Below are 23,102 nucleotides of genomic sequence, written 5' to 3' on the forward strand. Positions count from 1 at the left end.
AGAGGTTGGAAGACTCTCCAGGGCACCCAGCTTGGAAGTGGCTTGGATCTGAGAGTCAAATCCAGATCCCATGGACACTTTCTGTGCTACTGGGTTGCTACAACCATATATAAATGTAAAATGTGGAAAGGAAGGAACAGTATGAAAAAGGGTGATATAGTAAATAAATGAACAACTGAGATCAATCGTCAGCCTAACGTTTAGTCACTTTACAAACGTGGAAGGTGCAAAGAGCCCAGGGTCTGCTGGCCGTGAGCTCAGCCAGGCTCCTGACCCACAGCCCGAGCTCTGCCCATTGCGTGCCAGGTCTTGGCTTGTCTGAATTTTATGCAGCTCTTTGAACCAACAGATAGGAACGCTCTTGAGTTGATCTCTGTCCTCTATTGCCAGCTTCATAGTTGGAAGAGAACTTTAAATTCCAGACTGCGGCAACCCCTCCCTACCAAGTGAGACTGCAGTCTCAGGCTCATTTCAGAAATTCCGTATTTCTCAACGGTGAGTCCATGTTAGTCCTCCAGTTATTTTTAGGTGGGAACTTTATATTTTCTCTTTCATACCAGTTTGGCTTCCCTGCTTAGCAGGGGTTATATTTTCTGTCTAGCAGTAATATTGGAGCTGCCTTATTTTTAGCTTGGTTCGTTTTTCTTCCTGTGATTTCTTTTTTCTTCAAATTTAATACACACTCAGATAGGCTTTCTTTCCCTCCCTGCCCCCCCGCCCCAGTTCTCATTCACTGCGTCCTAAGACTTAATCCAAAGGCAGGTTCTAAATCTCATTTTGTTCCAGGGAAAAGGAAGAGGAAGAGGCTTCAGCAGGCCTTGAGTATCTCTTGTCACATGGGCTGCTACTTGTCATTTTAATAAAGTCTCTTCACTGATCACTCACCCTGCGTGCCCCTAATAAGAAATGCTTTTGACCCCTGCACTCCACCCCCATCCCACCTCTGCAGAGAAAAACCTACTGACCAGGGTAGCGTGAGGGACTCTGAGGGGCTAGACTGCTAGAGGGCCTAGCGTGTGAGCATGTGACTGTGCATGTGTATGTACATACATGTGTATGTTCATACACGTGTATGCATGTATGTTTGTACGTGCAGATACACACACACACATACTCTGGTGCTCCCCAGACCCTATTTCCATCTCTGGCACCCGTAGCATTTGATTCTGGCTCACGGGCACCCTACAGGTAACACTTGAAATAGGACCCACGGTTGATATAATACGTTGTCATCATTTAGTTCATTTATGCCACCCTGCATGTGGTGGCAAGGCAGCAGTGAGAATGCAGTCTAAAACTTGAGGAAACAGACCCCCAGGTACCTGACTAGCCCAGCCCCCAGCACAGGATAAGGTGAGGTGGGGCAGACCCGGAGCCCTGCTCACCCCTTGGCCTCCTCAGAAGCCTTTGATGGCTCCCTATTGCCTCTCCACTAGAGTGTGATCCTTTTAGCCTGGTGGTACTTAAGCAGATGACACACATAATCACGTAGCCCCAGAGAAGACTGTATTTTAGGCTGCGAGCTTCTCTAGGGCAAGGACCAGGCTTGACTGACCAGCATTTCCCCATAAACCAGCAACACGGGAGCTCCGTAGGGAAGAGCAAGTGAAAGAACGAACTAGTGAAGCAGGTTGCCACGTCCAGACCTCCTCCCTCACCCATTTGCCGTACGGATTTCCAGGGTCAGGATCTCACTCCATTTCCCGAAGCACCTTCCTTGTGTTGGAGCCGGAATCCTGTCTCACTCCTATGGATAAGAACTTGTCAAGCTGCTTGTAATCCCTTCTGATGCCCTCGGCAAGGAGTCACCTTTCAGGAGGCAGCCTCTCTTGCAACTGGGCCTGAAGGTCTAGACCTGCTTCCCTGAGCACCCACCCCCCAAAAAGGGCAGCCTCTTTGCTATCACACATCTCAAGTTGATTTTGGTTCATAGCTTGCTGATCAGTGTTGGTTGATGGGAATTACCTCGACTTGTCAGTTAGAGGAAAGGATAACCAGCCCCTGGGAGGGTGGGGTCCTTTGCAGTGAAACCATGGGTCCCAAATGCTTTCAGGGATCAGGCCTGTCCTCGTAGCTGTGTTTTGGGGAAGCTTTAGTTGTTTGTGGTGCCGAGACTTGTAACTACAGTTCTTCAACGTGTCTCTAAGCATGGAGTGCCTCCACGGATGACCAGGGACACGTTTGGTGGCTGTGTTATAATTAATATGTACATCTTAGAGTTAAAAACCAAAACATGGTCTCCTCCAAACTCTATTTCCTAAACTTCAAATGTGTAAACATGATATGAAACGGTAATTGTTTAAAAACAGTCACAAAAGCAGAAGCTGTTGATCGGAAGCCTGTTCCACAGGAATGCTAAGTAGAAGATGAGGGAATTCCACAGCCATGGTGCTTCCTGAAAGCAGCAGGGAGCAAGAAGGACAGTGTGCACGGGCTCTGATGAAGGCAGATGTGGCCAATCCCAGCTCTGCCCCACGACCTCACTCACCTACTCTTCCTGTTGCAGCCTCAGTTTCCCCATCTGTCCTGCAGTTAATATAAAGCTGTTGGCACCATGCCTCGTTCAAAGTAGACCATCAACAAGTGCTGTCACGAACAATAATAATAATAAAGAGGATAGTTTCATGTGCCACGTCTGCACGTGAAACTTCCTTTAAAAATATTTTTTTAATTATTCCATTAAAAAACCATGTGCTCTGGGTAAGAAAACATACAGGCATATAGGAAATTAAAAAATGAACTCTCTCTTCCAGAAACAAGAATCGTCATTAACAATTTGTTTTATATTCCTTTAGCCCTTTTCCCATTATCTTACAAAAATGCACATCTCTACATACTACCAGCATTTTTTTTCCTACATAAATGCTATCCTACTAGACATCGTTCTGCATCACAGATCTTGTCCAAGGTCATTAGTCCTTGTGAGTGGTTCTATAATGTGACTGTAACACAGGGTATTCAGTCATTCCCCTATTCATAGACTTTTAACTTGTTTCAAGTTTTTCATTCTTACATTCTGCAGCAAACATCTGTGTATATTTATTTCTGCTTGTGGGTCTGGGTATTTCTGTAGAATTGATTTCCAGAAGTGGAACTTCAGGCCTTAGGGTATTTAATTTTTGTTAGATTTACCAATTTGATCCCTGAAAAGGCCATTTCCAGTTTATACTCCCTCCACCAGTCGGTGAGTTTGGCTCCCTTCCTAACGTAGACAAGTGTTTTAAAAATATTTTTTCCTGTGCTAAATTCTGAATTTGCAAAAGACTGCTTACGTTAGGACTCGCAGGGGATGTGTCAAGATGGATTGGACTTGAACTCGGCCCTCAGAAGCTGGAGTGGGGGTGGGAGCTGAGTGTGTAGGTGGCTAGAACCATGGTAGAGTCTCAGGGTCCCTGGGCTGAGGCACCCTCACCACTAACATTGAGGGTGTGCAGGGGTGGTAAGTACCATCCTAGCTTCTTGAAGGGAGGTGTTAGTGACAGTGTCAGATTCATCTTTGAGCCACTGTACCACCTCTTAACACACTGGGGGTTCGATACATGGGGTCCCAACCCAAACAGAAACTCGGACTTGGGGTTCTGGGGCTCCTAGAGGGTAGCTGGTTGGGAAAGGCCACCAGTGGTGAGAAGGCCATCTCCACTCAGCATCTCATGGCGCCTCTGCTCTCATGTTCCAGGCATTGATGGTACCTTTCACACAGTGTGGAGTCTCTTCAGGACACCTTTTTAGGGCCCCAAGAGGGGCTGTTCTTGTGTTTCCCAGCATAAAAACATTCATTATCCAGATGTTTCCTTCCAAAAATTCTTGAGATGGTCGTATGGATGGTGTCATCTGTGATAGCTGTTGACAGGAAAGAGCCGCTTGAAAGCAGTTCCGAACAGTGGTAGCTTTCGGGTTCCTAATTCTTGTGTATAGCACCTCACACACACCTTCCCTTTCCCCACCCTTCTTTCAGACAAAACAGAAACACTCCATCGGGTTTTTTGTGCTGCGACACCAAGAAATACAAGATGTAATAGTACAGTCGGAAAGACCGGTAGAGTAGGAATCGTGTGGATTTCTCACTCTGACTTCGGCAAGTCCCTTTGATTCTGGGTTTCCTGTTTGCCCTATTAAATGGGGTTGTTGGCTCTGACCATTAGGATCTGTCTATAACCAGATGGTTATAAAAACCAAATCACACAAACTTTGTGGGCCAGAAAGTTCTATCTGGAATGAGGGAGTCTTGCTGTTGGTCTTTCTTGTTAAGTTTGGATTGGCTCTTGGCAGGTGGTCACTCCTGGGCCAAGTAGGGATCCCCACTGAGATCCCCACTCTTGCAGTGGCTTTGCTACCGTGAGGTCTCCTGAGGATGGAATTGCAGGTTCCTCTAAGAGAGCTGAGGCTTGGCTGCATCCCTGGTTCTTCAGGGTCAGGAAAAGTGGCAGGTCCCCTCTGCATTGTGATAAAGAGGTTTTCTTATAGACCTGGCTTCTGTGTTGATACACAGTCTTTTCAGGAACTGTTTGAGAAGGGGAGCAGACAAGCAGCCCATCCTAAGACCGTGCATGGTAAGCATGTGAGGAAGCATTCTTCATGGAGGCATAAGTTAGGGTTCTCCAGAGAAAGAGAACCAATAAGAGAGATTAATTATAAGAAACTGGCTCGTGTGATTATGGAGGCTGGCAAGTCCCAAGATGAGTCAGAAAGACCCAGTAGAGCCAATGGTGTAGTTCCAATCCAAGTTTGAAGGCCTGAGAACGAGGAGATGCGCTGGTGTAATTCTAGTCCAAACGCCAACAGGGTCGAGACCCAGACAGAGCCAGTGTCTCAGTTTGAGTCTGAAGGCAGGAAAAAAGTTGATGTCCCAGTACAAATGCTGTCAGGCAGGAAGAATTCTCTTTATTGGAGGAGGGTCAACCTTTGTGTTCTATTTGGTCCTTCAACTGATTAGACAAGGCCCACCACATTAGGGAGCGCCATCTGCTTTACTCAGTCTGTGGATTTAAATGTTAATCTCATTCAGAAACACCGTCACAGAAATATCCGGAATAATGTTTGACCAAGTATCTGGGCAACCCTGTGGCCCATTCAAGTTGACCCACAAAATTAATCACAGGCAGGAAAACACAACTTTGTGTTGGAATAGAGCTTCTCCTCGTAGAGGGTTCTCATTGCATGTTGGGGTTGAATTGTGGAGGAGTTTGCTGGAAGGTGGTTAGGATGCCAAGGTCAGGGACCCTGCGCACTGTAGGATGGGTGCTCTTGTGTATGTCCCCTCTTCCTTCGTGTGCTGGAGCTACAACACTGGAACAAGGAGCCTGTGTGAACATCCACTCTTTGTAGAATCAGACTGAGGTCTCTGGAGCCAGAAAGGCCTCCGAGACCATCTGCTTCACCCCCTCCCGCCTCACCTGGAAGGAATCTTAGCCCTAGCGGATCAGGCAGCTGACCAGGGTCACACAGCCAGTGAGCGGAGGGCCAGGCTGGTCCCAGGCCGGCAGCCTCGTCATCACCATCCAGCAGGCTGAGGTTGTCTACAAGTCTTCAAGGAGATTAGTTCCTCTCTTGAAGCAGTTCCAAAGCAAGGAAGCCTGGGGCAGAGAGCTTGCCAGATCTCAGCAAGTCGCTTCCGCCCGGACAGCTGTGCTGGGCATGCGGCACAACGCCAGCAGCACCCCTCAGCATGAGGCAGTGACCCTGCAACCAGCCCCAGGGCTGCCGCCTCCACCAGATGGGTATGGGTGGGGTTTGACCAGTTTGACTGCAAACCTGTCACATGGCAAGGGAGGCTGTTAGGTACAGATGGAGGGAAGGGTCATGCCTGGAAGGGGTCCCTGGCTCTGCCCTGGGAGGCTGGCACCCTGTACCCAATGCCAGTTTGTAATCACTTGCTTAGAGCCAGCCAGCCTGGGACCAGCCGCATGCATTGGCCACCCCTCTAAAGATCTAGAATGTGCTTAAATACCTCTTTGATGGGCAGCTCTCTTCCTCCTGATACCATCCTTTGCTTTCCTCCCAGACTGCCTAACGATTCCTATAGGTACCTACGTGTGGTCCTGGTCAGATAAAGCCCAAGATGACCTGAGTTGCCTTGACTAATGAGCAAACTGATGACCAGAGGGAGGAAGTAACCTGCCTGGCGTCACTCAGCACGGTGAAGCTAGGACCAAGTTAGGCGACCAAGTCGGCTCTTCCAGTGCTTGCATTCCCTGCTGACCTGAACATGTTCATGTTATTTTGGACCTGGTGAAGCGGAAGGAGCACCAACTAGTGTTGGAAAGGCGGTATAGACAGCTGCATGTTTAAGAGCATGGGCTTTGGAGTCAGGCTGCCTCCATCCCTGGCGTGCTGTGTGACTGTCTTTAAAGTGGTGATGCCGGCAGCACCCCCTTATAGAAGTGTTGTGAGAATTAAGTGAGAACTTGGAGGCACTGCGCTTGGCACAGACCTTGGTACACCGTAGGCACTCAGCACTCTTCAAGTGTATTATTGAGAGGTGAGTCTCCTAGACCTTGGCCGAACCGCTCTGAGCTGCAGATTTCATACCAGGCAGGTGAGGAGGGGGCTTGGGTGTGGTCTTGGATCCTCCAAGGCTTTGCTCTGGGAGGTTCCGTGAGAAAGGGCTGGCGATGCTGCTCAGTGAGGGGTGTAGCCAAGGTGGTCTGGCATGAAAGCCTATCCCCCGTGGCTTTATCACATTAGAGTGCGGCCCAAGGGCTCTCTGGAAGCTGAGACCTCACCGTGCCTAGCAGACTGGAAGATCGCACCAGAGGGGTGGCTAGCCCTCTCTGTAAGTACAGCCTGTCAATATTTGGAAGACACGAGGCTGGACCGTCTCTGGCTCTGTTTGCCAAGGCCCCTGGCAGTCCCCCCTGGGCCCCAGCCTCTGTCTGCAGCACGGGGGTCAGGGGACACCCGCCCCTCTTGAGGTTGACCTGAGGGTACTGGTGCCACCCCGACTCTGCCTCGTATCCCAGTGGAAATGCTTTCTTTTGCACTTTTGGGAACTGTCCGCTGGAGTGTGTTTTTCTTTCTGGAACCCCGGACATCCTCTCTCCACTATTTGAAAGGGTAGAGACCTAATTGTTTGGAGGGTTGAACCTTCAGGTCATCACAGTTGATCACCACGCCCTGGTGTTTCCTGCCAGCTTCTGTAAAAGCTTTTTTTCTGAAAGTGCAAACCTGATTGAGACTGCTGGCCCACATTTTGCAGTTTCCTACCCCTCCTCCTGGCATTCAGGGCCCTCCATAACCCAGCCCCAGTTTCCTTTTCTAGCCACTCCCCATCTCCTCTTCCTCAGTAGCGCCGGGCTCAGGACAACTCACAGTCTTTGGTTTTACCTCACAATCCTTCAAGCTTTCCTCTGTCCACGACTTGGCTCTGTTGCCCTTTATCCTGGGGCCCTGTCTTCACCCGTCTGAATCTTCCTTATTTCCTTGAGTATATTCTACCCTGGGCCCCCCATTCATTGTCTGTGATGCCAGGCAGGTCCCTCGGCTTCTGTGGCCCTTGAGGGGCCTCTCTGCACTAGGACTTGAGATCCTCTGAAAAGCCACCTTCTCCCTAAGGTTTTTCAAAATCCCTGGGACTGCCTTTGCTTTCTGCCTCTTCCAAGCTGCCACTGTCTGTACCACTTTAGAACTGGGTTGGTCCCAGCGGAGGCTCTGAGGCTGCCAGTCACCCTTGCCTGTCTGTGTCATGGGGACAAGGAATGACATGCAGCCAACACCCAGGACAGTGCCGGGCACAGGCAGGTGTTCAGTAACTCGTAACTGTTATTCGCTCAGCACTTAGGGATGCTGGTGTCCCGATTCTCCTGCTAAACCACAGCTCCTCTGGGGGTGGGGGGAGCCTTGTCTCCACATGAGTGCTCAGCATTGGCCTGGGGTCCGCCTTAGCACCCAGTACGGGCTCAGTGATGTTTGAGAAAGAGAAGCAGGCAGGCTCCCTGATTGCCTGAGAATGTGGGTCTTCCGTTGACATGGAAGCAGAGAGCTGTCTTCCTGAGAAAGTTGCTGCACTAAACGGATGCTCGTTGATGCACTGCCTTGAGCCTGGGAGCAGCCTGGATCCTGGAGCGGCAAGTTCGCCTCAGTGAGTCTCTGCAGGGGATGGCGACAGAACTCAGGCCTGCAGCCGCTCGGAGGCCTGTGCACGCGAAGGCAGTCACTGGAAGAGTGCAGAGTGATGGGCAGGGCGGAAGGGCCTGGCCATAATTGCAGGCAGCTCCCGAGAGCTCTGTGAAGAGGCCCATGTGGCCTTTTAAATCGTGAGCGAAGCACATTCGGTGTCATCAGGGGTGTGGGCTCGTCTCCCCCGGGGACCACAGAACAGGGCCCTCCAGGGGAGACCCCGTCCTGTACAGATGTCCAAGGGCAGGGATCAGACCGGGCTCCCTGAGTCAGACCTGGGCCTTCCCCTCGCCCTTGGGCTGAGCGTGAAAGAGCAAGCGGTGCAGGTCCCACCGGGCAGTGGCAGGCCTGCACGGCTCCCGCCGACGTGACCATTGTTCTTGCTCCACACCCTTGCTCCACAGAGCTCACCCTCTTTTTCTAGGGTGTTTCTATGCACGTCTGGAAAAGAGATGGTAAGAGAACTCCAATTAGTCAGTCTCGTGGCTTCTAGACAGCTCCGGAAACCAGACTAGATGGAGGAGGGGGTGGGGCCTCTGCCTGTGTTGTGTTGGGTTTGTGTCCAGGCTCCGTCTCCAAGCTGCCCTACCCTTGCTGCCCGGCGGGGTCCGCCCCGAGGACCCCTGCTGCCCCATGCTGCCACCTCCGCCTCCGGGGGCCCCCTGCATTCAGGCATTCATTAGGAGGAGGGTCTTTCTCCAGCAGATGTTTTAACAGTTTAGATGAGGAGAGCGTCCCCTGCCTTCCCTTTGATGTGGTGCCCGGAACTTGGCGGGATTTCGGCTGTGTCTAATTAGGAACAGCTGCCCGCCCCTCCTGTGGAACTCCTCACTTGGGCTGTGGTGCCGGGTGTGCTTTTTAACACCTCAGGCCTGACTGAAGTAGATGCCCCTGCCTCCAGAAGATTACAAACAAGACAGTCTGATAAAAGAGACATGAGGAAGCATCTGGGAAAGGTAGAAAGAAGAGCCCTGGTCTAAGAGTTAGAGGACCTGGGGCCTCGTCCTTCCCCAGGCCTCAGTTTCTCCATCTGTAAAATGTAGTCATTAGACTCCTGGGCAGTGAACCCTCCCCTGTGTGTTTTGTGTTCCGCACAAGAGTTGATCTGGAGCAAAGCTCCCATGCGGAGGCGAGAGACTGCCAAAGCAGCAGCTGAAATCAGAAGTTGTGGATCCAGAAATGGAAGGTTCATAGATGGGTGGTGAAACCCTGTCATCTCCAGCGCAGGGTTGCCTGTTAGAGTTCATAAGCAGGCCTTCTGTGGCTCTGGGGGATGAAGGGTGATCTCAGAGGAGGAGGGCTCTTGGAATGGTATTCCAAGGATGCCCCAGTAGTGGTAACTGACATGAAGTCAACATTCCCGGAGTGCCTTCTGTGCACCAGGCGCCGTTCTAAACACTGAACGTAGAAGAATTCGTTTGATCCTCATAACATCGTGGACACTGTTGTCTCTGCTCCAGAGATGAGGAAACTGGGGCAACATGCTCTGGGTTCCCCATTGGGGCCGGGATTCGGGCCCCAGCGGTCTGGCAGGATCAGTGTTTTCAGCCACCACACTGTGCTGTTGAACCTGTCGCTTTCCTGGACCCAGGGCTTTGCCTCCCAGGTGGCGGGTGCGGGGCAGCACCAGTCAGTGGCGCTGCATTGTCCTAATATTGCAGCCCTGGCCCATGGAGGCCTGAGGGCACAGCCAGGCAGGCCCACCACCGGCTGAGTAGAGGTTTCTTGGGCTGACAGGGGATGGCAGGGCCTGGGACTGGAAGCCTCCTTGGCCACACATCTCTACTGAGCTCTGCCACCCTGTCATTTGGGATCTGGTGTGGATTCCCAGACAAACCAGCTGGGAAGATTAGAGGTGAGGGGCCTGCAGGCTGGCATCTGTCATTTCCAGCTAGGCTCCTGCATGTCTGTGCCAGCCTCACCCCGCCCAGCTCCACCCTGCCTGGGGGTTCTCCAGCCTGCACCTCTCCTTAGACAGTCTTGGGGGTGCTGTCCCGTGGCATTCAAGGCCGTCCAGAACCACTTCCAGCTGCCTCAGCATCCCCTCTCAATGGGCCCCCTGGACGGCTCACCTTCCCCACATACACCTCGTGCTTCCAGCCCCTGTGCCTCTGCTTCGGTCCTTCCTTCATCAAACACCCAACTTCCCTGCCATACCACCGTGCCATGACCTCATGTCTAATTCTTTAAGGCCCTCCCAGATTTCCCTCAACTGAGTTGTAGAGTCACATCTGCTCCCTGTTGAGGACCCTAAGCCTCCTCTGTCTGTGTTGGGGGCTCTGGCCCTCTTTCCCCAAGGGCTCCCTGAAGACCAGGACTGTGTCTGCTTCATCTCCGTCTCCTCTCGTGCTGGGCATTCAGTAGATGCCTAGCGGGCTGTGAGGACAGGCGCTCCCAGAGAAGGCTGGGTGCACCAGCGAGTACATTGATTTCCTCAGCCTGTTTCCCAGAGGTGAGGCCAAGCCCTGCCCTCCTTTCTCTGTTCCTGAAAGGAAGGTAAAGAGGTAAAGAAGAGGGTTTTTTTTCTTCTAGTCTTTTTCATTAGATGTGTGTCCACCTGCTTTCAGAATACTGACCTGAGGCTATGCATAATAAAAAGAAATGTGTATGATGAGGCTGTTATAATAGATATCAAGATCCACAATAGAAGGAAGGGCACGTGAAAATGATTCTACCCAATATCTAAGCTAACCTAGCTATCGAGGTTAAGCATCAAAATTAACCCTGAGCTTCCTGACAGCCAAAGGAAATAAACAAAACAAAAACACACAAACAAAAAACTGTGAGGGGGAGGCACGGAGTTGGTGAACACCAGAGCAAAGCGTAGCTTGTTGCCAATGGACTTGGGGAACTCGAAACACTTAGAGCCACTCAGGAGGCCCCTGGTTTGCACCAAGCTCTGTCCTGGGCCCCTCACTCAGATGATCCCCTCGGCTCTCCTTGCCTCTCAGGGCCACGGCCCTTGGTCAGTACACCAGCCTCACCCTCCTGGCTCTGTGCCCTTGGTGAATACGCCCAGGGCCCCTTCCAGTTCCAACATTCTCCGATTCTAAAACAAAGTGCTCTCATTTTTTTTTTCCTCCATATATAGTTCTACTTGAAAACCTTTCTACTTCAGAAGCCGACAGAAATCCCTACCCTGTCAATTTAATGTTCCTGCTCCCTGCCTAAGAGGCGTAACATCACAGCCTGCCACCCAATATTAAAGGTCATTTTCCATGAATTTATAGATGGTGATGTCCAGATAACTTGTGACTTAAAACATACAGTTACCAGCTCCCCTATTAGGTCAGTCTCTGGACCGTCCCAGATCGGTTTGGGTAATAAGGAGGACGGACCTGGTCATTAGGCAGGGGACAGTGATGTCTGGTGAGCTGCCCTGGCGCAACTGCCCTTGACTTCCTGGGGCTCTTGGCAAACGTCTCCTGGGAGAGGAGATGTTCCCTTAAATGGGTGTTTTCTCAGGCAAAGGCAGCTGCTTCCGAAACATACAGCTCCTATAAGCCCAACTTAACATCGTATTTACTTTCATGTGATCCACTCTTAACTACATTTTTTCTTTACTAACATACTTATTCATTATTTAAAACAACTTTGAAAAATTACTATGCAATAATTCCTCCCTCTATACACAGTAGCTGTTTATCTTCCTGTATCAGGTTTTCTGTCCTTTATTCACGTGTATCTGTACTTATAACATTGCTGTCATCAGAGTTTAGATATTATGGGCAAAGTGTGTGATGACGGTGTTCAGCAATTCCTAAGCAAGGAGTAGAATTCCTCTGGGGCATTGTTCACATTGCCCAGGACTTGTTTAGAAAGCCCACATTATATGGTTTGCTCAACACATAAACAGTCTTGTATTTCACTTTTTAACTTAGCATAATTTCATGCACGCTATTCCATGTAGCTACATAATCTTCAGATTTATCATTTTAATGGCTGTTTAATATTCCATCCAGTTAGCATGCCGTAATTTACTTAACTGCTCCCTATTGTTGAGGCCTTAATGAAAATTTGAATTCACCATGTAATAGGGGGGAAGCTTGTTTTAATGATTACCATCATAACATCCCCTACCCTAACTGCATGCCATTACTAACCCAGCTTTGGTAAGGTGCAGATGCTTTGGGGACAATAAATCCTGTCTGAGAGGTGCATGCCCAAGTCCCTCTGATTTAATAGCTAATCTGTTCCCTGCACATGTTTTCCTTTTAAGCTAGTGTTTATGTAGACTATCCATCTCTTCTGAATATTGTGTAATACTGGGCTATATGCATTTTTCATATTGTTCCAGGTACCTTATCACTGAAGTCAGGGACTTTCATACATTGGAATTTGGGGGTAAAGAGGGGTTTCTGGCTGTCAGTTGTCATTCATTTATCCCACCCACATTCATGGAATATCTGTTTGCATCTGGGCTCTGTGTGAGAGGGAGAGAGAAAGCAAGGATGTTCATGATTATTGGGGGCCCACAGAAGTGCATCCACGAGTTGCTTTGTGGCCCAGGATTAAATGACGATTTGCATGCAAAGTGCCTGTCAGCTGCATTCCCAATGTCCCTATCCCTTGGAATTCTCCAAAGGCAGGAAGCTAGACTGCACTCCTTAGAACCAGGGGCGGCAGTGGATGCAGATGATGATGACCCCACAAAGCAAGCACTTTGGTAGATTTCGTAATTTACAGAGTTGTCTCCAGTACTTTACAGTTGGTCTTCGCCTTAAAATGACCAAGTCCTGCCTTTTATAGCTCTTCTCTTCTCCTCTTACTCCCCCATAAAAAGGAAAGCATCATCCTCAAAACTAATAAATCATCCCAGTTTACTCATGGGACCCAATAAAGCCGTGTTTTGCCAAAGTAAGGGACATCTTCTCAGAGGAGACATGATTTTAGGCAGCCTGAGAACCACATAGTGAGGTTTTTCCCTTTTCATTTACTTTCTTTCTAAAAAGAGAAGGTTATTCTTGTTTGCCAAAGAAAGTATCTTGGTTTGCTGCTTAGACCTCCCGTCTGCCCCCACCAGCTCTCCAGTACTTGCCATCTTCCTTTTCAGCAGAGAGAAAGTGAGCCTTGGGCTTGCCTCCTGGCAGTGGCACCCACCTAGTTGGTTTTGTTCTTGTTCATTCTTTTTATGTTTATCATCTGTTTTTGGTAAGGATAATGGCTTATGGGATGGTGATTAAAAGTTTCCTTTTTAAGTGAATTTATTTACTGTAAAAAATGAGGCAACATCAATAACAATGGTAAATAATAAGCCGGGTGGTACTTGAAAACAGCAAAATCATGAAGTCGGTATGTAACTCAGTGAAGTTTGGGAGATACTACCACAGCACTATTTAATGTCATCACTAAAGGTCACTACCCAGCATTGGTTAGTTTGTGTTGTATCAGGGCCTGTGCGCAGAGGTGGATTTTTTGTCGACCCTATGAGCTGGCCTTGGATCATGAAGCCCAGCCTACAAGAATGCTCTTTCTCAGAAAGGCTGACGTCATTCATGTGTTTTGTCAACTGCTCTTCAAGGCACATGACTCCTGTGGGTTTCTACTATATCTTTATGGCACTGGACCTCTGATTTGGAGAATGCCTCGAGATTCCACTTAAATAGCTCACTCTCACCACCCTCAGTGCTTTTTTATCAAGCCCCACCACCCCCTCCCACCTCCTTGGACCTGGTGCTCCAGCAAAAGTAGACAGTGAATAGACACACGGTGGAATATTATTCAGCCTTAAAAAGAAATGAACTTCTGACACACGCTATAACATGGAAGAACCTTAAAAACATTATGCTAAGTGAAATAAGACTGTCACAGAAGGCCAAATACCATATGATTCCACTTATATGAGGTACCTAGGTAGTCAAATTCATAGAGACAGAAAGTGGAAGGGTGGTTGCCAGGGGCTGGGGGAGGGGAAATGGGGAGTTAGTGGGGGACAGTTTCAGTTTAGGATGAAGATAAAGTTCGTGAGATGGATGGCGGTGATGGTTGCACAACAGTGTGCATATACTTAATGCCACTGACTTGTGCACTTAAATATGGTATAATGGCAAATGTTATATACATTTTACAAATAAAACAAGAAAGTGGGCAGTGAGCACGTTCTCTCCAGCTGCACTGCCTTGGCTTGCCGTGGTCCTACCACAGGGAATCCTGTCCCTCTCCTGTTTCCACTTGTCAGAGCTGTCAGTTCAAATGTCATCTCTCCTCCTGTCTCATCCCTCCCAGGCCCTGCAGCAGCCCCTTTGCTGCAGAGTATTATGGTGATTTAGGTGCCCGTTGTATCTCTTCTGGAAACAGTGGGCTTGCCGAGAGCAGCCTCAACAGTGAACCCCCTCCTTTCCCCCGTCCTCACGTTGGCCCTGCGCACAGTGGGTGTTTATGATCAAAGCAAGAAAAGTGCCCCTGTGTGAGGAGGAAGCACCTGATCGTAGCATCATCCTGGAATCCATCATTCAGCCACTGCTGGCCTCTCAGGAATAAGCAGCAGCTGAAAGGAACATGCCCTGTCTGGGGCCTCATCTAGATGGGCGGTCGCCCCTCAGCCCACACTGGAGCCAGGCCTTGGCATCCTCTCCAGAAGATTAAGAGCTTTCCTTCCTTATTCAGAAGTGAAACTGGACATCTGCTCTCAAGTTTCTTGGCTGTATTCAGTGTGTTAGAAGATAGGCAGGCCCTGGGGGAGGTAGAAATGCAGGAAAAGGGTCATTCCTGGGGCTTTGTAGGGGAAAGATCAGTGACCCTGCGTCCCCTGGGGGTGGTTCTTGGCTTCTTAGGTCTTTAAAATGAATATGTGAGCTGGGTGGAAACTTGAGGGTCATTTGGCCCAATCTTCTCGTTTTATAGCTAGGGAGTGACAAGTCCAGAGACCAGGGAGTTGCCCTAGTGGGAAGACCACCCTCGCCTCCGTAAGCGATGGGGCTGAGAGCTCTGCCTGTCCCGGGCTGGTGTCAGAACACACCCGGAACATCACGCTCACTTCTGCGCTGTGCCCTTGAAGACTGCAGGCGGTGGCAGGGAGGCTTCTCAGGGAGGCTTCTCGTTCTATTGTTTGGTCCAGAGCCTGAGATCTCTGTGAGGAAGCCTTGAGCAGTGAGAGCAGAGACCCCACCCTCGAGGGGTGGGACAGAAGTTAAATACAGCCTCCACCTCCCTGGCTGGCGGCTCTGAATTCCTTTGGCGTCACCTGGTGGGTCCCAGGTGAGGAAGCACGTGCTGTGCATGCCTTACATCTCTGCTTCCTTCCTTTTTGACTGCAGAATTTCAGAGGCAGGAAAGCGTCCGGTCCCAGCACAAAGGCATCCAATTATACGATACCCCTTACGAACCCGAGGGCCCAAGCATGGACTCCGACTCAGAGAGCACGGTGAGCCCCCAACTGCGGGAGAGCAAGCTGCCCCAGGATGACGACAGGCCCGCTGATGAATACGACCAGCCATGGGAATGGAACCGGGTCACCATCCCAGCTCTGGCAGGTAAGGAGCCAGTGGCCCTGCCCAGAGGCGGCCGCTGACCCACATGGCACTCACCTTTGTAAAGGGAGTAAGTGCACGGGTCCCTGCCTGCTCAGGTAAACCACAGGGTTTCTAGTACAGCTGGGCCCTTCAAGGATGAGGAGGGTCCTGGAGGAAGTCCCTTAGGCCAGGCCTAGGGGAACTCCTGGGTCTGGCCTCCAGGGTCTCCGTTCCAGTCCCTCCCCCCATCCCCAGAGACAGCCCAGATGATCTCATTGTCTGACTCTGTCTTGGTCCTGTTGGTAATGCTCTAGTTCACTGAAGCCAAGATTTCAGATTTCAGAAGGAAATCTTAGAAGCTAGAAGAAAATCAATCTGCAGAGTGGCTCCTATTGGGCCTTGTGGAGCCCAGTGGCTCCATCCTGTCATACAGCTGCTATAGGCCTGCATGCATCCAGGGCTGCTGCGTTTCCTGTCCCAGCTTCAGCACAAGCCCATCCACAGAGCACAGGCCGTGGCCACATCCTGACCTCAGGAGTTGACCCCACCCCTGGCCTAGAGCCCCTTGAATGACTCAGGTGCCTCTCCTCTCCCACAGCCGTATGGAGAGCAGTCTGCCACATGTGTCACCTGTCCTAAGCTATGTACACACCCTTTGATCCTAACCCCAGTCCTTAGGATCCAGGCTGAGGTTATGATCTAAAGCACAGGAAAGGCATGATGATCATGAGAGATGGAGAATGACCTGAATGTCCAGCAATGGGGGTCGGTTAAATGGAATATTGTGCAGCCACTACAAAGTGATGTTGACACAGAGTTTATAACAACCTAGGGAAATGCTTATGTTTAATGTTAAGAGGGGAAAAGTCAGATGCAAAAACACTTTTATGCTTCTAAGAGTTTAGGCATATAAACAGACATCGAGTGAGTAATTTAATTCTTACCACATTGAAGGTCAGAAAGGGAGTTTTTATTTTTATTTAAGATTCATTTTGCCTTGAATCTCCCATTTTCATGCACAACTAGACCCTCCCTCCCTTCCTAGCCCCCCAAAGTGAGGCCTCTGCCCTCCACTCATCTTGATTCCCTTGCTCGAAGTTCTGACTGTTCTAGCACAGACTACTCACAGTTCCCTGGATGTAGCACGCTGTGCAGTCCCATGCCTTCTGTCTAAGTGGCCTTCCCTGCTGTGTCCTATCTGGAAAAGTCCTGTGCCTCCTTCGCCATCCCTGTGAGCCCTCCTGGTACGCAGCCACATGTTCCACGGGCTTCCTTGCTGCCTCTCTGAGCCTGTGGAGCTTCCTGCACGTGACTCTGGTGGGGCACTTCCCTCACCATATGGACTCAGTGCTGTAGGTGCTGGGCCCGCCTGCCAGGCCTTGATGCCAGTCAAGAGCCAGAGCCGAGAGTAGTCATGTGGCTGAGGTCCTTGGTCACCTCAGGTCTCTCCCGTGCATTTCACAGCCTCCTCTGCCCTCGGCACAAGGGAATCCAAGGCCTGTCCACTGGCATGGCTGACAAGGCTGTGCTCCTCCCGGGTGTGGGAGGAACTAGAACGGAGCCGATGATGTCCCAGAGGTGGCTCTTCACAAACACCAGTTTGATTAAAGGGCTAAAGGGCTCATGTGACAACTGTCCTAGATACCAAGGGCCCATGGCAAGAGATGACATTCCAGGCGGTGTGGCGTCTCACCCTCTCCTGGACTGACCACCTTGCAGGTCATGTCACCTTAGGTGCTCTAGTCTAGTCTGGTGCTTTGCTGCTCAAAATGTGGTCTCTGGACCAGCAGCATCACATCACCTGGAAACTGGTGAGAAATGCAAGGTCTCAGGCCCCACCCCAGACCTGCAGAGTCAATCTGTTTTAAAAGACCCCCAGGTGATTCGCTGGCATGTTAAAGTGAAAAGCCCTTACCCTACAGGACATCATCTCTTCAGAAGCCTCTCAGACCAGAACTTGCCCACTTCTGCCCAAAGCTAGTTTTAAAACTACTATACATTTAGTTTTTCACAAAGGATCACAAGGTCTTAGATAGAACTGTCTCCAGACAAGTTTCTGAGCCACAGGTATCCACTGTGGACTTGGTTATATGTTGCTGAGTTGCTATCACAAGTGTCATTATAGGTCAACTTCTTAGGCTGCTGATAGAAAGTAGACTCAGACTCATGTCCCCACCTGTGTCTCATCAAGTCACTTACCTCATCAATTGTGTGTCTTGCTCTGGGGTGGATACCGATTGTGCTTTTCCCCAAGAAGCTTTTGGCTCGGTTCTGATTTCTGGGGCATAGAAGGAAGCTGTTTCACTTGGGCTGGAGGGATGCTGTGAGCACCAGCCTTTAGTCTTGACCAGATCCCTCCCCACATCTGTGGACAGAGCCTGTCAGGTGCGGCATTGCAGCCAAGGAGCACCCTCCTGTCTCCTAGCCCCAAAGTGCAGGTGGAACGAGGTGGATGGGCCACCTCTCAGGTAATAAGGACGAGTTGAAACAGTTCGATTAGGTTGCTAAAGTGCTGCCGTGGTCCCATCTGTAAACCCAGAAGGATGGCTGCTCAGAAACAAAGGGTAATGTTCCCATCTGAATCAGTAGTGTGTGTGGCACGCGCTTTAGCACATCATTGGTGGTGCCAGGGAGCAAGGCAGGCTGGGCTGGGCCTCGTCCTCCTTATCGCAATACCTGTTTGAAATGCCCCACACAGTTTCTCTGGGCCCTTGGGAGCTCTGTGATGGGCCCCAAGAGCCTGGGGTGCAGGATCTGTAGCCGTGGTAGAATCCATTGGGCAGTATCGTTAGCATCTCTTTCCATTCCTTGTTTTTTGTTTGGTTGGTTGGTTTTTTGCCGCACCGCGCAGCATGCAGGATCTTAGTTCCCCAACCATGGATCGAACCTGTGCCCTCTGCAGTGGAAGCGCAGAGTCTTAACCACTGGACTACCAGGGAAGTCCCTGCATCCCTTGTATTCTGATTCTGCCTGTTTAGCTTACATGAGGTATCCTGGTCAGTGTTTTCAGATTTCTGAAGGTGTGTGGTGTGGGGACCCCCAAAGGGCAGAGGTAGGCCCACCAAGAAGGAGTCCTAGGGATTTAGGGTCACAGTGAGTGGTAAGAATTTCAGGTACACCTGAAAGTGTATAATGAGCTTCCTCTCACCAAGATTTGCCCGCAGAAGCTTGAATGAGGCAGGATTGGTGTTGAGAGGGCTTTGCCCTGCAGTGGGAGGTTGGCCTGCAGGCCTCTCCAGGGCTGCTTCCAAGCTTCATTCCTTCAGGATCCCAGCATGCTGGTCAAAGGCCAGGAGAAGGGAAGGCCTCTGAACTACTCTGTGATTCAGTCTACGAAGCAGAAGTGCTTTCCGCCTTTCAGAGTGCTGTCCTGCACCGCATTCGTGAAATGAGGCTGTTCTCAAAGGGATGCTTTGGCATTCTCCGCAGAAGTAGGCCTTCTCAGCCAGTGCAGCCTTTTGGGAAGGCTTGATCATCCCTTCCTGGTTGTCGCGAAAACAGCTCTTGCAGGGTGTGAGGTGGTCCTAGCTTCTCGGGAATGATAGTCTTCCCTTTTCTCAGAATTCTGTGGCCAGGTGAATGAGAGACACCGCAAGCTCCCCAGGAGCCCTCGGCTTCCCTTGCCTGCCCTCCCTCCAGGAGGCTGGTGATGGCCTCAGCCAGAACCCCTGCCCGCACCCATCCAACACCGGAGTCCCAAGCCACACACATGGCCTGAGCTGATCCCAGCCCCGGGACAGATGCCCAGTCAGTTTTACCACCAGCTGCAGCGAACAGAGCGGTGCGGTGGCTTCCATCAGACTGACAGCCCCCTTGCCACCCAGCAGAAACACCTGCCTTCAGAGCTGGCTGGACGCAGTTCTCCAGGGGGTGAGTTCTCCACTCACCGCCCCCTGGAGTCTTTACAGCCGGCAGGTCCAGCCCCCCGTTGCAGCTCCCTGCTCAGCGTGGGGCAGGAGAAGCAGCCTGGGTGATTCCACGCTGTCTTGGGGGTGATGCAGCTTGTCTGACCAGCCCCTGGGCTTTGTGGCACGAATTGTGGGATGGACAAAGGAATCCTGCCCAGGAGGTGGCCACACAGGCAGGGGGCCGAGGAGCTGGGTGGATAACCTGGCAAAGCAGACATGGATTTGGAGTCTTCAGATCTCTGAGGGGCCATTGGAAGGACAGGGACTGAACCTGTCCTGGGGCTTCTATTCCCTCACCTGGGAAATGTGTCCACTGCAGAGGGCCCTGGTGGGGCTTAAAAAAGGGCACTGCGTTGGGGAAGTGCTGGTATTTACAGAACACTTGTGCATGCATTATCTCATTTAATCCTCACAACCACCCCCTGGGACCTTAGTTTCCTCCTTTTACAGATAAGAAAACCGAGGTCCAAAGAGAAGAAATGATTGCCCAGGAGCCTATAGCTAGTCAGCTGCAGAGACGGGATTTGAACCTGGGAAGTCCCACTCCAGAGCCCAAGCCCTTACCCTGTCAATGTCTGGGCTCTCTGACACCATCCAAGATGCTGTATATAATGTGGCTGGAGCCCTCGCCCTCCCAGAGCCCACAGGAAATGTCACACGCCTTTCATCGCCCTTGCACCAATTTCTCCCTGCGTCTGCAGCTGGTAGGATACGTGCCTAGAGTGTATGTTCCCACTTGGAACAGTTCCAGCTGAGGATTCTGTGGGAGCCCAAGTTCTGGAGGTTCATGCCTGCATGGGGTGACCAGAGCCATCCCACGGGTTGGTCCTCTTTGCCATCCCTCAGCACAGGAAGGGGTCCCCACCCATGGCATCCCACTCCCCCTTGTCCAGCTAGGGAAACTGAGGCCCGGGGAAGGGATGGGGACTGCTGGAGACCTCACAGCAGTCATGCCGTACACGGAGGGTGCATCAGCGTTTCCTTTTAATTCAATGGGTCAAGTTAAAAACTACATCCTTAATGATTTGCAGTTGCTTCTGTGAAGCGAGTGATCAGAGTGCCTGCTCAGGGTTGGGCTCAGGGTGCCAAGTGGCAGGAGAAACAAAAGTCACTTCATTTTCGATTCATCGTCTGGAGATTTGTCTACCTTGAAGCTACTTTTCAGGCAATGTCCTGGGTTCAGCCAGAAACAGGCCTGCCTCCCAGTGAAAATAGAAGACAGACCTGTGACTCAATGCTGAACATATTTATTTTGGGTACTTGTCTGGCTTCCGCGCTAGCTCCTTGGCCAGTTTCTCTGCCCTGGAAAGCTCAACACAGTGTCTTGGTGTCGGGAGCCATTGGAACAGTAACCGGAGTCAGACAATCCCAAGTTCACATGCCAGCTCCACCACTCACCCGCTGTGGGACCTCGGGCTCTTCAGTCTCCTGAGCTTTAGTTTTCCCATCTGTAAAACGGGGATAGTCACAATCCTTATCACACTGGATCTCTGTGTTGATCAAGGGAAAAAATTGGATGAGAAGACTTCGTAACCTCTAAAGGGTCACACATGAGAGAACGGTTGTTGGCACTCGGGGAAGGCTTGCTGTATTAAGTCAAATTTAATTGTATATATTAAAACAGTACTGCATAAAGAGGGACTTGGGGGCACAGAGGGCCCATTTATGAAGTTCATTCCCCGTTATTCCTGGCAGCGAGAGGCATGGATAGTGCGGAAAGCAACACTTCTGTAGGAAATACTCCATCTCGATTCCAGCAATAGTTCTCACCATGAACCACCTGGTTCTTCCATCCTTTATTCAGTCCCTCCCGAGGATTGGGCCACTGGTCCCCAGGTGTGAGAGGGTCTCTACTGCCTTTCTCCCCACAGCCCTCCCTCCCCATTCTGGTTCTGACACGTTTGTTGATTGGTTGGTTTGCCCAGAGCGTGCAGCAGAATCACCTGGAAGAAGTGTCAAACATTACAGGGTCCCACCCCTAGAGTTCCTGATTCAGTAGGTTCCAGGAATGAGGCATGAGAATTTGCATTTCCAGCAACGTCCCACGTGTTGCTGATGCTGCTGATCTGGGGACCCCACTTTGAGAACCTAAAGTATACTCAGTACATACTGTGTTTTAGGTGCTGGGGTCAGGGAGGAGTTAGGGAGGGGGTGTCACAGCTCTGCTCGGGTGGTGTCCATGCCACCTCCTCCAGGAAGCCTCCCCTGACATGACCAGTCCCTTCCCCACCCTCATCCCAGGTTGGGCTGGGCCCCCTCTGTGCTCCTACCACATCCCGTATGGGTGTGCATTGGTTTATTCTGGAACCGCCAGATACATACTTGTTACTGTCAGCATGGGGGGTGCTAATGCTGTGTTGGTCACCCCTTAGGCAGGCACCCTCTTGAGTTTTGACATTTTCCCAGCTCATCAAGCGAGGCTCAAAGGGCAGAGAAAGGGGAAAGTAAGGTCTCAGGTATGTCTGTTTCCTAAACAACTGTGAGTCATCTCTGAGCCAGTTCAGTTGGCTAATTTAAAATAATCCTATGAAGTTAAGGGGATGACGGAGGAGGGGCAGGCAATTAACAGCTAGTGAGCGCCAGTTAGGAGGCTGGCACAGGTTAACCCTATGAAGTTCTGCAAGGTGGGTGTGGTTTCATTGTCATCACACAGATGACACTACTCAGGCTCAGAGAGGGTGAGCAGCTTGCCCACAGTCACACAGCTAATGAACTCAGCTCAGGCTCTCTCCACTGCTGTGTTGACATCGAGAGTGCGTAAAGGGCAGGTCTGAACATTCTCTTTAGCTGTGCTCGGGCAAGGTGGCTTGGGCTGTTCTGGAGGCAGAAGCAGTTGCGCCCACTTTGTGCTGAGCTTGTGACTTGTCACTGTCACCGTGAAACACAAATGCTCTGAAGGTGGTAGTGCTGACACTGAGTCCATCAGACCCTGCTCCAGGCTCACTGTTCCCACCAAGCCCATGACTCATCCTTGTGTACTCAGAATAAACAGGCTCGGACTCTGCAGAAGTTTCCACGGGGAATCTTAGACCTGCCACCATCACCTGGCACACCCAGCACATGCCACCTTCTCCTTACCATTGGCCCCACTGGGGCTCCGGCAGTGCTTCCTGCCCCCTGCTCAGGTTCCCAGAATGCCTTGGGCCTGGGAGGAAATTAACAATTGTGTTTGTACTCGGAGCTTTTTGCTATGTAATGAGTAACAGTTGTAATTAATGTTTAACACGTGTGAACAGCAGGTCTGCAGAGAGAAGGGGGCTTTAAACAGAGAACTGGGATCACTCGCTTCCTTTGGCTGAGGGACAGGTTTTTCCAGTTATTTTTTCTGTTTGACATATGAATGAATTCATTTAGTAACATAGAAAAAACAAAGAAAAACACTGGTGCTTCATAGCTTTGGTTTGCCTGCTAATTATATTGATAGGAATGTTTTTGCTTCAAGTGCGTTTGTCTCCTGTGTGGAAGAAACCCAAAGGTTTAGTAGAATATCTTTGCCCTTCTGCTTGGCAGGTCAGAGATCTTTGTGTGGTTAGAGATTTTTAAGCTCTGTGAGGTCAGAGACTCTGCCGGCCTTGTTCACACCTGGGTCCCCACGTAGATCAGTGCCTGGCACATAACGAACACACAG

General features: G+C 50.6%; 1 protein-coding gene across 5 annotated transcripts in view; it reads left to right on the forward strand.

Annotated features, from left to right (window-relative positions):
- The window catches only part of SHB (SH2 domain containing adaptor protein B), a 136,439-nt gene that overhangs the window by 71,802 nt on the left and 41,535 nt on the right, over window positions 1–23,102 (forward strand). For all 5 annotated transcript variants that reach the window (XM_082843537.1, XM_082843538.1, XM_082843539.1 and 2 more), the window contains exon 3: window positions 15,372–15,587. In XM_082843537.1, the coding sequence (XP_082699663.1) occupies window positions 15,372–15,587 (216 nt within the window). The remainder of the gene's footprint in view (window positions 1–15,371; window positions 15,588–23,102) is intronic.

Source organism: Leucopleurus acutus, assembly GCF_964270905.1.
Source record: "Leucopleurus acutus genome assembly, chromosome: 7".
In the NCBI taxonomy this organism is placed as follows: domain Eukaryota; kingdom Metazoa; phylum Chordata; class Mammalia; order Artiodactyla; family Delphinidae; genus Leucopleurus; species Leucopleurus acutus.